The 13,125-nt window shown below is 56.2% G+C and overlaps 1 protein-coding gene across 12 annotated transcripts in view; it reads right to left on the minus strand.

Annotated features, from left to right (window-relative positions):
* Positions 1 to 13,125, minus strand: part of HSPG2 (heparan sulfate proteoglycan 2) — a 99,240-nt gene that overhangs the window by 58,976 nt on the left and 27,139 nt on the right. For all 12 annotated transcript variants that reach the window (XM_086715972.1, XM_086715971.1, XM_086715966.1 and 9 more), the window contains exons 2-3: positions 6,111 to 6,246; positions 5,450 to 5,494 (exon numbers count right to left, since the gene is read on the minus strand). In XM_086715972.1, the coding sequence (XP_086572098.1) occupies positions 5,450 to 5,494; positions 6,111 to 6,246 (181 nt within the window). The remainder of the gene's footprint in view (positions 1 to 5,449; positions 5,495 to 6,110; positions 6,247 to 13,125) is intronic.

Consider the following 13,125-nt stretch of genomic DNA (forward strand, 5'->3'; position numbering starts at 1 on the left):
CTCAGTCGAATGAGGATGCTAATTACACTTACCACCCCGGGTGGCTGTAGGGAATAAATGACATCGTGCTTACACGCACATCTCCCATGCACAGTGTTGCAACACCTGGCACAGGGCAAGTGCCGGAGAATCAGAAGCTGTGGTCGCTTTCACTACCCCCTAGAATAAACCTGATGAGAGGGCAACCTGCATCTCATTCGCCTCTGTATCCCCAGAGTTAGTGCTTGGCCCACAGTGGGTGCCTAATACACGAGGGATGAATATCAGATTGATGTGAGCATATACACACAACTGTTCTTAAGAACCCACTATATACAAGACATTTTATTCACATTAAATCTCATAATGTTCATGAGTTCATATGAACATGAGTTCAATTCATATCATATGCCTATGGTACACATAGACTAGTGTGCTACACGTACACAAAGAAACTGTTTCTTGAGCACCTATTATGTACAAGATTTAAAAAAATATATTTATTTTGAGAAAGAGAGAGAGAAAGAGTGTGAGCAGGGGAGGGGCAGGGAGAGAGGGAGACAGAGAATCCCAAGCAGGCTCCATGCTCTCAGCGCAGAGCCTGACGCGGGGCTCGATCCTACAAACCACGAGATCATGACCTGAGCCAAAATCAAGAGTCAGATGCTTAAAAAAAAAAAAAAAAAAAGAGTCAGATGCTTAACCGACTGAGCCACCCAGGCACCCTGTACAAGATTTTTAACGTATTAAATTTTAGAACATTCATGAACTTAGGTATTAATTATAAATGCCAAGTTAATGAGTTACAAATAAGTTTAAATATGGGTAAGTGTTTAGAACAGAGTCTGGCACATAGCAGGTGCCTATTAAATGACAGACAATAAACACATATCAGATTGGTGTGAGCATACACATACAACTGTTTCTTAAGCACCTACCGTATAAAGATGTTTTATATGTATTAAATATCACGTTCGTGAGTTCATACGGAAGTTGTACAAGTTAATACAAGCTGCAAATAAGTCACACACACACACGCGCGCGCGCGCGCACACACGTGCACACACAGTTTCCTGAGCATTATATACAAGACTTTTTTTAAAAAATGTTTTCAATGTTTATTATTTTTTTTTTTAATTTTTTTCTTTCAACGTTTATTTATTTTTGGGACAGAGAGAGACAGAGCATGAACGGGGGAGGGGCAGAGAGGGAGGGAGACACAGAATCGGAAACAGTCTCCAGGCTCCGAGCCATCAGCCCAGAGCCTGATGCGGGGCTCGAACTCACAGACCGCGAGATCGTGACCTGGCTGAAGTCGGACGCTTAACCGACTGCGCCACCCAGGCGCCCCTCAATGTTTATTTTTGAGAGAGACAGAGCATGAGCAGGGAAGAGATAGAGCGGGAGACAGAATCTGAAGTTGGGCTCCAGGCTCCGGACTGTCAGCACAGAGCCCGACGCGGGGCTCAAACTCACAAGCCGCGAGATCATGACCTGAGCTGAAGTCAGACACTTAACAGACTGAGCCACCCAGGCGCCCCTGTTATCATTATTTTTTTAGTGTTTAATTTTGAGAGAGAGAGAGAGAGACAGAGTGCGAGCCAGGGAGGGGCAGAGAGAGAGCGAGACACAGAATCCAGAGCAGGCCCCAGGCTCTGAGCTGTCAGCACAGAGCCCAACATGGAGCTTGAACCCACGAACCGTGAGATCATGACCTGAACGGAAGTCGGACGCTTAACCGACTGAGCCAAGATTTGAACCCTGTACGAGATTTTTAATGCATTAAATCTTAATAACGTTCATGAACTTAGGTGTTAATTATAAGTGCCAAGATAATGAGTTACAAATGAGTTAAATACGTAAGTGCTTTAGAACAGAGCTTGGCGCATAGTAGGTGTGTAATAAAACATGAGCCGTTACTATATGAGAGACAGTGTGGCTTAGTGGTTAAAAGCTTAGCTTCTGGAGTAAAATTGCCATTCACAGCCCTGTGACCTCGTGCAAGACTACAAGGCCTGTCCTCCTCCCACTTCACTCTCTTGGGTGCACATGGGTACGTGACCCCCACCCCCCAGCAAGAATGTTCTCCCTCTGTGGCTTGGGCTAAGCAAGCCCTGCGGGGTCGGGGTGGGGTGTTGAGCAAGGGGCAGGAGTGGGCTCCTACACCGAGAGAGGGTGCTTGTGAAGGCAGCGCTGCCCTGTGCTGGGCTGGGCTCCTGGGTGCTGGGTGGGTGGGGCTCTGTGGGCCCGAGCGTGGAGGCCGAGGGCTCAGCCACAGAGGCCCCTTGTGAGCAGGCACAGAGGCCCATTGAGAGTCCCCCAGCCCAGCCCCTGGCCTCAGCCCCATGGCCCAGCGCGGGCGAGGAGGCCGGGCCTCTGCCCAGGAATGTGCCCGTTCCTGGGGGAGGGGGCCGGGATGCCACAAAGCCCCTTTCTCCTAGGCCCTGGGAAGGGCTCGGACCCTCCTGCCTGACCCCACCCCCGCCTCCTCCAAGACCAGGGGTGGGTCAGGGCGAGCACCCTCCCTCTTCCACCCTGAACTGCCTCCCTGTGGCCAGAGCCTGAGGGTTGGGGCAGAAGGTAAAGCCCACTCTGTTCTAGGAACAGCCCCCAGCACCGAAGGTACCGTAAGTGAGTGAAGCTGCCTGGGGATGGGTGTGCTCTGGGTGCCTGCCCCGGCCAGCGCTCTCCCTCCTGGCCCTCATTCTGACCTCATCCAGACAGCCCGCTTGGAGCCACAGGCTGGAGGGGCAGGGGGCCAGGAAGTGCCTGCACCCAGGTGGGGGTGAGGAACGCACACCTGACCACGCCAGCCCCGCGGCAGACTATCTCACCAACTCCCTGCTCAATGGAACTCGTCCGCCATACACCCAGGCCCCTGAACCCCACGCCCGAGAGCCCTGGGTCCCCTGGGTGGGCCCAGCATCAGCCAGTCCTGAGGCGGGAACCCGTCACCTCCAGCCTCTAGGGCCTTGCTCCCTGAGGGGTTGCTGTACCCGTCCCAGCCCAAGCAGTGCCTGGTGGGGCGGGGGGTGGAGAATGCCAGGGTCCCCGCCCATCGTGTTTAGGCCTGGAAGCCCAGATGGGGCCTGGCTGTGTCCTGGGCAGGGGCCGACCAGGTCCCCACTCCCAAAAAGAAAGTTGCCTCTGAGCCTCACGTATGACAAAGTGCAAGCTAAGGAGGAAGAGAAGAGGGAGAAAGGACAGCGCAGTGAGAGCCGGGAGAGGGAATGGGGCGGGGGGGGGGGGGGGGGGGGGGGCAGAGGGAGCCTCCCCCCAGGCTGTCTGGCCTCACTTACTGGGAGGAGATTCCTCACCAGCCACAGGAGGGTGGCCTGGCCGGGGCCTGCAGAGCAGAGCCACAGTGAGGGGGCCAGGAGGGACAGAGACTGCAAGGGAGGTGGAGGGAACCAAAGGGAGAGACAGAGACATGAAGAGACAGAAAGAGACAGAGGAAGAAAATGACAGAGAAGCAGAGAGAAAGCAGGGGAAGAATGAGAGCAAGGGTGAAACAGAGGCAGAAGGGAGAGAGGGAAAGAGAGAGAGAGAGATACAGAATGAGACAGGATGATGCACAGATGAGACAGATACAAAGAGGAGAGAGATAGCCCAAGGCAGGGGAGGAGGGGAGCAGGAGACAAGGAGACAGGCCAGACAAGAGTGGAAACAGAGAGACGGGTCAGAAGATGGAAAAAAAACTGGGTGAGGGGAGATGGGCAGGGGTCGCAGGGAGGAGTCAGAGCCAGGGGCCTGTCTTTTGGGTGGGGGTACTGGCACACAAAAGGGGGGTGATGGGGCAGGGCTGGGGCGAGCCTGCAGCAGCCACAGCCTTATGTGAGGGAAGTGGCGGGGGCGGGGGGGGGTACTATCTCAGAGGCTAGGATCCAGGGTGTGGGGCTGGTCCAGAGCCCAGGCAAGGGGCATGGCCAGGTGTGGCCCCATCTTGGTCAGGATGGCCCTTGCTTCCCAGCGCAGGGAAGGCACTACCCTTGGGCAAGGCCGAAGTGGGCACACGGAGAGGCTGGGAAACTCACTTGCTGTCTCCAGGGCTTCGACTCAGCCCAGCTGCCTGGACCTGCCCCAAGGGCAGCAGGCCAGAACCAGGGCTGGGCCTGGAGGGTCTAAGGCCCTGTGTCTTCCCACGGAGAGGCCCCACTCGCAAGCACGGGCCCTTCCCAGCTGCTGCTCCCCCATCCCTACCCCTTCCCCTACCTCTGACCCCCCTGTCCTCACAGCTGCATCTCACAGGGGAGGCGGGCTGGCAAGAACCCCTCAGAGAGGGCAGAGCTGCCACGGTGGACAGGGGAGGGGCCGTGGATGTTTCCAAATGGACAGTACGGACCGGACCAGGGCCTCAGCAGACAGGCCTGGCTTAGCAAGAGGCAGCTCCCATTCAGCACAGTCCATTCTAGGGTGTGGGATGTGTGCACAGGCCCCGCCCAGCTCCCAGGCATCCTGCAGCGCTGGAAAGACCTACATGTGGAAAAGCTTCAGGTAGGCTCTGAGTCCCGGGTGCTGGGAGGTCACAGTCAGGACCAGGACACCTAGGGGCCAACCCTCCTGTCTGCACGTTGGCAGGTAGGACACGACCCCCTCGCATTTGGATGCCCCTGATGCAGCAGTCACACAGGGAGGCGACCCCCACCCCTGCAGAAGTATAGGCGCGTCACGGTAGGCGGCACTGGATGCAGTGAGGCCACCCAGTGGTCCGCCTGAGCCGAGCTCCATCCTTGGCCCTGACGGCAGAGTGCTCAGCGCTGGCTTCCAGAGAAGGCAGCAGGAACCATATGGAGCTTCGGGGACTTGTCACTGGGTAGTTCCTTCTCTACCCAGAATCCTGGGCTGGGAGGAGGCAGGGACTGAGTCCCAGTGCTGGCCTGGCCCCGGCTCCACTGTGCACCAAGTGCTAATGGAAGGAGCAGCTGTTGGAGGCCTGGTTCTTTCTCTCCACAAAGCCCAGCCCTCTTCCCCAACCCAGGAACCCTTGGCTTCCCAGAGGTGACCCAACCTGCAGGCAGGGTCCCTCCCAGGTCCAAGGTGAGGCTATACTTCCACCCCCTGCCAGCTCCATCGGCCTGCCCACATGTCCTATGCCACAGAGCGCCTCTATCTGCCCACCCCTGCCTGGGGTCCCCAGCTCAACACCCCCAAGAAGGGATCTAGGAAGGGACCCCACAGCTGAGCTGTGCTGGGAGATGGGAATTTTGCTATTCTGGGTACCTGTTACACGTGGGCGCTTCCTGCCTGCTGCGCTCAGCCCTGTCCCTGTGGCGCAGACGACCACAGAGCTTGGCTGTCCCCAACCTTGCAGGGACCTGCCAACCAGTCCATACGACTGTTGCTCAGCAAGTATAAAACCACCTGCACGGCAGGCCCACGAAGCCCTCGAGGCCCTCAGCCCCAGAGACGGGACCCCTGCAGCGGGGAAGACCTTGCCCAGGGGGCAGGATGGGGGCCTTCAGCAACTTACCCATCTGAAAGTCCCCGCTGCCTGGTTCCCCACTACCCAGGCCATCTGCAAGCAGAAGAGAGACTTATGCAGCAACAAGTTCTTGTTGAGTACCTACTGGGTGCCAAGCACCGTTTGGGGCACCTGGCACGCCGTGCGGAAGGGCATGGAAGCACAGAGCTGTTGCGTCCTCCCCACAGCCCAGGGATGCCGGCTTGTGAAAGTCAGCGTGGAAGCCTCCATCAGAGAGGGTGTGGGTCGAGGCTGCACGGTGCGGGGCCCTGACGGTCTGTCCGTGCTGGGGTGGAAGGGGCCCCGTCACACTGGCCTTCGCAACGGGGCCAGGAGGAGGTGCGGTAAGGGGAGGCGGGAACTGTCCTCTACTGTGCCTCGTCTCCCGCCTCCCTGCGAGTCCCGATCATCCTGTGCTATGAGGACACAGCAGTGGCAGAGGAGCAGCCACCGGCCCTGTGAGCCACCAGGGTCACACAGGTTCTAAGTGGAGGGTCTTGGGGTCACTGGGACCAGGGCTTAGGATGCACACGGCTCTCAGCCCATCTCTTGAGGCACCCCCTTTGGCAAGCTTCCTGGGCCTCTTTAAGGACCGGGGATGGGGGGCGGGGAGAACCCAGGCTCCACCCCTGACCTCCTCCACTCTGCACCACCAGAACCCTCTGCTCACCTCCAGAGGCATCGTCAGCCAGCAAGTCTTCGTCATCAGAGATGTCTGAGTAGCTCCTGCCGGCCCGGCCCACCGTGACCGTCTCTGCGTCCTCGGGCAGAGATAAGCCATCATACGCCCGCAGCCCATGAGTCACCTGTGGGAGATCACACAGCCGACCGTCACATTCTCCAGCCTCCACCATGCAAAGGATCCCTCCCCTCACTTCAAGGGGGACCCAGAGTCCTACCCCAAAGCCCTGTAGTGGTTAAGTCAGATGTGGTTTGGCTGTGAGAGTCAGGCTGGGGCTGAACCACTATTTTTGACTCAGTTTTGCCAAAGAAAGCTCCATTCGCCCCTGGAGGCCTCAGCACCCAACCCTGCGCATTCACTGAGTCTGAATGAATCCTCAAACAAACAGATGATAAAGTTAAAATCACTTTGGTAACTGATGACTGACACCTCTCTTCCTTTGGAGAAGGCAAGGGTCATCCGGAATAGGCAGTAGTAGACAGGGGGACACAGACAGGTAAAGGGTGACCTGGAACAGCAAAGATGGGGGACAGAGGCAGGAGGAAGCATGGGTGGGGGACAGAGGCAGTAATCACAGGTGAGTCCACCGAAGCTGCCGTCTGTGATAGCCACTCCCTCGCAGGCCATCTCAACCACTTCTTTCTGCCTCAGCCTGGCTTCCAAAGCTCCAAGCCATGGGGAACACATTCCAGCCATGTTGGAGAGCTGGCTCTGGCATCTGTGGCCACACGGACAAGCTCATCTGTGCACACAGCCGAGGGGGCGGACCCAACAGCTGGGCTGAATGGGGGCAGGACAGGCGTGGTGTCAACTCTGTATGACCTCAGGCTGATGCTGAGCCCAGCACAAGTTCCACCTCGAGCTCCCATTCCACAGAGGGCCTGCTGAGACCCTGCACCTTGCAGGCCAGAATAGCAGGGCCCCAGTGGCCGCCACACCTGCCTTTCTCAGGGCGGGCTATGGGCAGTGAATGCCTCTTTCCTCTTAGACAAGATGGAAATGTTGCCAAAGGACTTTTATCAGCTAACGCAGAGAAAAAACAAACCCGGAGGAGACCAAGGAAACCCCAGAGCCCCTAAGCACAAGCGTGCATGGATTTGCTGTGGCCCCGTAATGCACGTCCAGCCCCAGATGGCCTGGCCTGAGAGTCCCAGGCCCTGCCTGGCCTCAGCCCTCTCTGGAGAGCCCAGCCCAGCCAGAAGGAAATGGTCTCGCTTTTGAAAACAAAACCTAGCCTTCACTGGCCAGACAAGGTGATGGCAGCAGGAGAGAGGCCCAAGGAGGAGAAGAAAAACAAAGAGACGGTCAGTCTCTCTCCCTCCCTACACCCCCCAACTTTACCCAGCCCGTGTCCTGGAGCTCTTGGCCTTTTCTCACACTAGTCCCTCTGCTGGAATGCACTTCCTTGCTTTGTTTATCTGGCTAAGTCATCCTCCAGAATTCGGGTAAACATCACCTCCTCCAACTGATCAATGAGAAAAAGGAACAAATAACTGATATTCACAGCAACACGGATGAAACTCAGTCACAGTACAGTGAGCGAAAGAGGCCAGACACAAAAGACTACATACCGTGTGACCTCATTTATAGGAAACTCTAGTGGGGGGGGAATTCTAATCTACAGTTACAGAAATGTCACTAGTTGCCTGGGACCGGGGATGGGGTAGGCTGACTGGGAAGGGACGCAAGGGAAACTTTTGGAGTGACTGTTCCCTGGGTATACACATCTTATCATTATTGAATGGTACACTTAAAATGGGTACATTTTACTGTATATAACTTATACCTCAATAAAGATGCCTAAAAAGAAAATCTCAATAAAATTAAATTAAAATGAAAAAAAACAAAGAAAATCTCCTCTGGGAGACTTTTTCCTCACTCTTGCCCTTTACGGTCACCTCTGTCCCCACCCAGGCTGGGTTCTGGGTGCTTCTGGGCTCACACTGTAATCATCTGTATCTCCATTGGAATGGAGGCAGGGACTGTGATGAATTCATCTCTACCTTCTCAGCACCCCATGTTCAATAACTACCTGAAGTAACAAATGAATGAATGAATGAATGAGCGAATGGTCAAAAATGTCATCACCTATTAATTCTAGCTGCTTCCTGAACTTGACTTGCTTTGGAGGTACCACCTGCCCCCACAGAGTCTATATGCAATCTCCCTTCCTAGGCTGGGAGCTTCCTCCTCGACTGGTTGCCATTTGGTCACCTTCACGTCTGCAGTGCTACGAAGCGTAGTATAAGGTCTACATTGCCCACACCTTACTCTCTGCCATGGCCCAATGACCCTTCCCCTCCAACCCATGGGCAAACACCTCCTCCTCTTCCTCTTCCTTCCCTACCTTCTCTCTAGACAAATGCCCATCCCAGTCCTAGGTGGCCAGTAGACCTCTAGACCATGCCCACAGGGTCTGTTTCCAGGAATGAGCTTCACAATCTCCAGGAGCTGGTGAGAAATTCAGATTCCTGGGGCCCTTCTCAGCCAGTGGGAGGGATGAACTGGCATGTGCTTAGAGAACTCTAGCACTCACTGGCTAAGAACCACAAGATCAGTCCGTGAAAGGCTTCCCCCTCCTTCCCTGGCTATGGGTAGAAGGTAATGTTCTCACCAGGTGGGAGATGGGTCCAGAGCAGGCCCTGACTGACTTCAGGGGAGTGTGAGGCTAAGGCTGGCATAGGGGCACAGACACTGGGCAGAAGAGGTTAGAGGGGGCAGGCTTGGATCCTCCCCACCTGGGGAGGGCTATCTCTCTCTCTGTGTCATTGCCACACCCTCCCCATCCCCATGCAAGCCAGGCCATGGGAGGGGGGGCATGCACGGGGCACGAATTCCCAGCATCTCCTAGACACTGCTGTCTGGAAAGGAAAACTCTGGTGGTGAGCAAGGTCCAAAGCTTCTCCCAGGCCAGGGCGGGGGTGGTGGGGGGGAGGTGACTTGAGACCGGACAGGAAATAGCAAAGTGAGACTCAACTTGGAAAAAATGCCAGGAACACACATCTGCAGTGAGAGGGGTGAGAGAATCCAGAGCATGTCGGGGCCTGGAGAGAAGCCCTCCCACCCCAGGGACTCCAGGGAATGGGCCCTTCCACATGCCAGCCTGCCCTTGCTTTCAGCCCCCTCCCCAGGGCCCGAGGCTCTGGGGTCAGATCAGGGCCTGCAGCAAGGGCTGAGCCAACAAGAGCAGAGACTTCATTTGTGCAAAGCTGAAGATCAAAAGGTTCTAACAGCTGTATTTCACATCTGGGAGGGGAGATGGAACCAGACCGGAATGAGGCTCCCAGAAAGAGCCCAAAGGAGCCTGAGACTTGACCGTAGAAGAGAACTTGGATTCAGATCTGGGAAGTCTGGGCTCTACTTGAGAATAGAAAGACCTAACATTTATTGAGCACCTACTACATACCAGGCACTTCTTTGAGGATTTTTATAAATGTTAACCCAGGTTACAGGTGTTCAATAGGCCACTGCAGGGATGGGAAAATGGGGCAGTCGGATCATCTGCTTGAAGATCTAGCAGGTGGCAGAGCTGGGACTTGACCTCTGGTGGTTTGGTTCCAATGTCTAAGCTTTTGCCACTGAGCCAGAACTGACCGAGGTCACTGAGAGTCATTCCCACAAAACCTTTCAACCACAGTGCTATTTTACAGTTTACAGAGCATTTCCTCAAACTTGGGGTCATTAGACCCTGACAATGACTGCCTGAGGTGGCTGAGCAGGTATGAATGGTCCCCTTTCACAGAGGAGGTAACAGCACCCCCCTCTCCCCCCAAGTAACTTGCCCAAGATCACAGGGACCTCTGGGTTCTGCACCTGCTGACCAGGAAAAGAGGCAGGGCTGAGGCTGGGCCTCCAGGCTGGCCTTGAGGCCTAAGCAGGGGGCAGGGCCAGGACACCCAGGGCTGGCCGGTTCCCATCCCCAACCCAACCAGCTCCCAAGAAGGCCCACAGGACACCTGAGCTGCCAGCGGCCTGAGCGCATGCAGTATATGCCTAACACCTCAAGGAGAGCCATCGGTGGCTCCAAGGTCAAAAGCAGAAATAGAACTCAGGTTTCCTGCCCTCCAGTCCATCTCCGGCTATAAGAAAGCTTGGCTTCCTCCCAGAGGAACCCAGTATTCAGGCAGGCATTGGAGCCGGATGGCGGGACTGGAAAGGAGGGGTCCAGAAGGCAGACCTGGGCCAGAGAGGAAGGAGTCAAGCAGACAGGAGGATTTTCCAGACACAACAGGTTCCTGGTGGGGGAAGTGGAGGCAGCTGACTCATACAGGCCAAGGCCAGAGGACTGTTCTAGTGTGCTGGGAACAATTGCTAGGGCAGGGGTGTGGGCATAATGGCCCCCCAACGGGTGGCAGGAGGTGGGGGAACCCAGACAGGCGGGGAACTTTTGCGAGACAGCCCCCTGAGGCTGGGTTGCGTCCAGGCCTTCCTGGTAGGCATGAGCATGCACATGAGGCTCCAGGTTCAAGTCCCGCAGAGATCCTCTGGGACAAGGGACAGAGGCCAGAAACCTCCTTTCCCGGCCTGGGTGTGGATGCCGAGGGATCCAAGCCTAGCTGAGAAGAACCCAGGCTGGAGGTGAAAGGTCGAGCCATTAGAGAGGGGTAGAGAAGGCAGAGAAAGTCTGGGGTGCAGGGGAAGGTGCAGAAACAGATACAGGATATAGGGTTTGGGGGTTTCAAAGGATTGGCGTTTTCTGCTAAAAGCAAAGCTGGAGGAGGACCACGGCACGGCGAAGGGATGACAGTAGGAGCTGGAAGACTCCATCGGCGGCTGTCTCCGCACCAGGCCCTCTCCTCGACGCTGTGTGGACCCCCTCCAATAACCCTCGCAGCCACCGTGGGAGGGCCGGCGCTACAGGGCCGCTATCCCTCATCTGCAGCAGGGGAAACGCAAAGAGCTCTGAAAACTAAGAGTGTTTCCTCTTCTTTGTTTTTTAAAATAAGTTTACAACAAGCTCATTTGGTGCCAAGTCTTGACCTGAACTGACAGGAAGCGGTCAGTATCCTATTTACTTCACCTAGGGTGAGCAGGAGTGTTTTGCCGCAGCAAACGTTAGTGTGTTTCATTACGGGGTGTTGCTCCAGACTCCTCTGAGTTGTGCTCTCACACGTTCGATGGCACCCTTCTCAAATCTGAAAACTTCTGAATGCCGATGCACATTTCACTCCCGGGTTTTATTTCCATTTTGCAGATGAGAAAACTGAGGCTCACCGAGGGTCACTGGTGTAAATGAAATTAAAAGCACATGACGCGCTCCGCTTGAAGGCTTGTATACAGTAAGTGCTCAGTGAGCGTCAGTTAGAGTTAGTCCCATGCTTGGGGCACAGAGTAGAGGTGAGGGGTGGGTATGGGCAAGAGGTGATGCATGGCGGGGGGGGGGACATGGGCTCAGGCCCAGGGTCAGCTTCCAGGTCTGGGAAGAAGGACAGGGCCCGGCCCTGCTGCTTCAGCTCTGGGCTTGCTGGAGGGGTGGCGCCCAGGCTCGAGGTGATGGCAGAGCTTGGTGCCGAGGCTCGAGTTATCTGCCTCCTCCGAGGCTGACTCGGGGCTGACAGGGGGACTCGGGGCTGCTCCAGAGCCATTATTCCCGCGACGTGGGCAGCCAGCCCATCACCCCCTCCCCGTGACCCAGGCTGGGCCGAGCCCACCACAACCCACGCAGCTGGGCAGGGAGGTCTGAGCACCGCAGTCCCCAGGGGGGCTGCAGCTGCCCAGGGCAAGGCTCCAGGCATCTGGGCCGGAGTGAGCTCACTCCATCAAAATCCAGAGCCTGCGTGGGGGCGGGGGACGAACGAGCCCCTGCCTGCCCACCTGCCTCCTGCCGGCACAGACTGCCTCAGGGCCCCTCCCCCACCCATGGCCCCCGATCTCCCGGGAAGGACACGCTCCTACTCTGTTATGATACAGGCTCCCACGTAACCCCATAACACGTGCTCCCAGCTCTGCTACACCCTAGGCCCCAGACACAGGGTCAAGGTGCCCTGCCCCACCCCCAGGCCGCCCAGTGCCCTGTCCATGGGCAGCAGACGGCAACAGGGAAGGAATCTGTCGGGGCAGCACTTTGTTGTGCAAACTGCCAGGGGCGGGTGAGCCCGACACAAAGGCCAAAAGGCCTTTAATCCCCTGGCAGGCTAAGAGGGGCGCCGGGCCGGAAAGGAGGTGGCCACAGCCTCCTCTGGCATGCCTACACTGCCCGTGCCACTCGGGAGGCCTGCCAGCTTCCCACACTCAGGCTCCCAAGGTGCAGGACCTTCTCCAGCCTGAGTTGGCCAGATGCCCCAGATAAGGAGAATGGTGGAGGCACATCAAGAGCTCCCTGCACGCAGGTGCCAAGACCACAGCTCCAGAAGGCAGATACTGGTGCTTCCCTGCACCCCCACCCCCGCCAGTTTACAGATAAGGAAGTTCAGAGACGTGAGGTCACCTACCCGAGGTCACACAGCTAAGGCAGTGGAGATCCAGTTTGACGGCAGGACTCCCTCTTCTGTACTCTGCTACCTTAGAGGCGTAGCAGCCTGCAGGCCCCTGCTTCTGACCCCAAGGCTTGTGACCTGGAAAGTCTGCATTCCAGCCAGGGCCGTGTTCAACAGAGAACAGCGGAGCGAGAACCTGACGTCTGGGGTCCCTCGTCCCAGCTCTGCCCCAAAACTCACCATGTGGCTGTGGACAAGCCCCTTGACACCCTTCCCTTCTAGCAAACTGCAGCGAATCCCCACTACATGCGCTCACCTTCCACACACCAGCCATCTCTGCTCTGAACAAAAGTACCAGGAGGGCAGTGATTTTCCTGTTTTTATCGTTGCTGCATCTTCAAAACAGAAAACACAGACTAGGTGCTCAATTAATATCTGCTGACACAGACCGACTGAATGACCGAATGAATGAATGAATGAATGAATGAACAAGTGAACTTGCCCAACAACCCTGAGGTGGGAATTAGGCCATCTGACACAAGAAGAAAGTGAAGTTCAGAAAGAGAAAGTAGAGACTTGCTCAAGAT

This window comes from Puma concolor, chromosome C1 (assembly GCF_028749965.1).
Source record: "Puma concolor isolate L17-30 chromosome C1, mPumCon1.1.hap2, whole genome shotgun sequence".
NCBI classification, from domain to species: Eukaryota; Metazoa; Chordata; class Mammalia; order Carnivora; family Felidae; genus Puma; species Puma concolor.